Source organism: Anomalospiza imberbis, chromosome 13 (genome assembly GCF_031753505.1).
Source record: "Anomalospiza imberbis isolate Cuckoo-Finch-1a 21T00152 chromosome 13, ASM3175350v1, whole genome shotgun sequence".
Classification (NCBI taxonomy): Eukaryota; Metazoa; Chordata; class Aves; order Passeriformes; family Viduidae; genus Anomalospiza; species Anomalospiza imberbis.
Genome location: NC_089693.1, coordinates 10236350 through 10238003, shown reverse-complemented (window position 1 = coordinate 10238003; position 1654 = coordinate 10236350). Strand labels below are relative to the sequence as shown.

At 39.9% G+C, this 1654-nt stretch overlaps 1 protein-coding gene across 1 annotated transcript; it reads left to right on the top strand.

The window, feature by feature from the left end:
* LOC137481900 (CDC42 small effector protein 2-B-like) lies at positions 1-1462 on the top strand. Its single transcript, XM_068203862.1, has 3 exons — positions 1-208; positions 633-734; positions 1257-1462. Exons 1-3 carry the CDS (start codon positions 155-157, stop codon positions 1329-1331), a joined length of 231 nt encoding a protein of 76 aa, XP_068059963.1. The 5' UTR covers positions 1-154; the 3' UTR covers positions 1332-1462.
* The last annotated feature ends 192 nt before the right edge of the window (positions 1463-1654 follow it).

Genomic DNA, 1654 nt, shown 5'->3' with positions numbered 1-1654 from the left:
GGATACTTATCAGATGCATTCTGTGATCTCTACCAGTGAACCTGCACAAGCAATTCCTTTCTAAGCTCACCCTAGGAACTGCACTTGTCCTTGTACCACTCGAACTCCCAGAGAATTACTATTAACAAGACCTTTTTACCTACTGAGAAATATAATGACTGAGTTCCTGGTTTGTTTTAATTGGTGCAATGGTGAACAGCCCCCACCGGTAGGTAGATGCACAACTGCCACCGTTTATTGGATTTAAAATTTTGTCTTCCAGTTACATGGGAAACATTTTCATTACTGTTGTTTTGATTAGTTTGGGCAAAGTAATGCAAAAGCTAAAACCAGTCCTGTAAAGCTATGTTTGGACTGTGTGTTCTTTGCCAGAAACTTAGACAGAGTGACTTTGCAGTTCTCAGGCCCTGACTTTCCAGCAATAAAGAAGGCTTTTGCTAGAATTCAATTAGCAGGAATAAAAGTGACTTTCATAGTGTCTTACTGTGAGCAGTCTGAAACTTCAGCCCGCTTGCCATGAGGTGTCATTTGGGGTCAGTCTGGCTATCTATTTTTATCTTGGCTACCTGCTTCTGGCTGAAAGCTGCTGATGTTTTCTGAATGGAGACCTAAGATACCTTATTTTCTCATAGAAGAGGCGCCGGAGACTGGACCGGAATATGATAGGAGAGCCAATGAACTTTGTGCACACCGCGCACGTCGGGGCCAGAGAGATGGGTAGTGACTATTCCTCAGTAAGTGTGCACCTCTGGGAGAAGCACAGATAACCTGTAGAGCAGGTAGTGAATAAAATACTAGATAATTATAGAAGAGAGAAAAATTTTGAGGTTGTTTTTTAAGCAATAGAATAGCATTAGAACAGAACTGTCTTTTGGTTTGTAAACATGAGATACTGTGGGAGATACACTGAGCAGGAAATGCTCATTTCCTCAGTATCTTTATACACAATGAGAACCTTTTGATACAGATTCTATGGATGCACTTGATACTAGAACCAAATCACCTTGAAGTCAAAGCTGTGCCAGAGTAAGGGATATAAGAATAAGTGGATTTTCTATAGCAAAATGCATCTCAAACACTGACTTAAAATAGTATTTAACAGTCCTGGATTTAGTTATTATTTCTCCCTACTACAGATGGGACTCAGCACTGTAAACATATGGCCCACCTGCCCTTTCACATTGGTGACTTTAATAATTGCTCTGGCAACCAGAATTTATAAGATGCGTGTTTTAATAAGCTTTTTTTTTTCCTAGGCTGTGTCAATTCAGGACCACATGAAGTCTAAAGGCGGCTACACAAATGGCACTTCTGCATCTGTTGAAATATAGGAAATTGAGAGAAGGCTGAAATCTGCTCTCTCTTATGAGGACCCCCTGGACTGGATTGTGCTTTCATATTCTCTAAAACCTTGTTATCATGGAGTAGGGAGAGTACCTGAATTAAAAATAGGTCAGTACAAGCTTCGGTGTTCTTTACACAATATCTTCCGAAGGAATTATTGTAAATTATACTTAAAATGGTCCTTCATGGTAGTGTTGTAGTAACAACTGTAATTTGTCACTGTGGATGACTTCCTAGCTGTGGCCCAAAAGCTTCTCAAAGATGTCATATAAGATGGGATTGGAAGTCAGTATGAATTGTCTGGGATTTT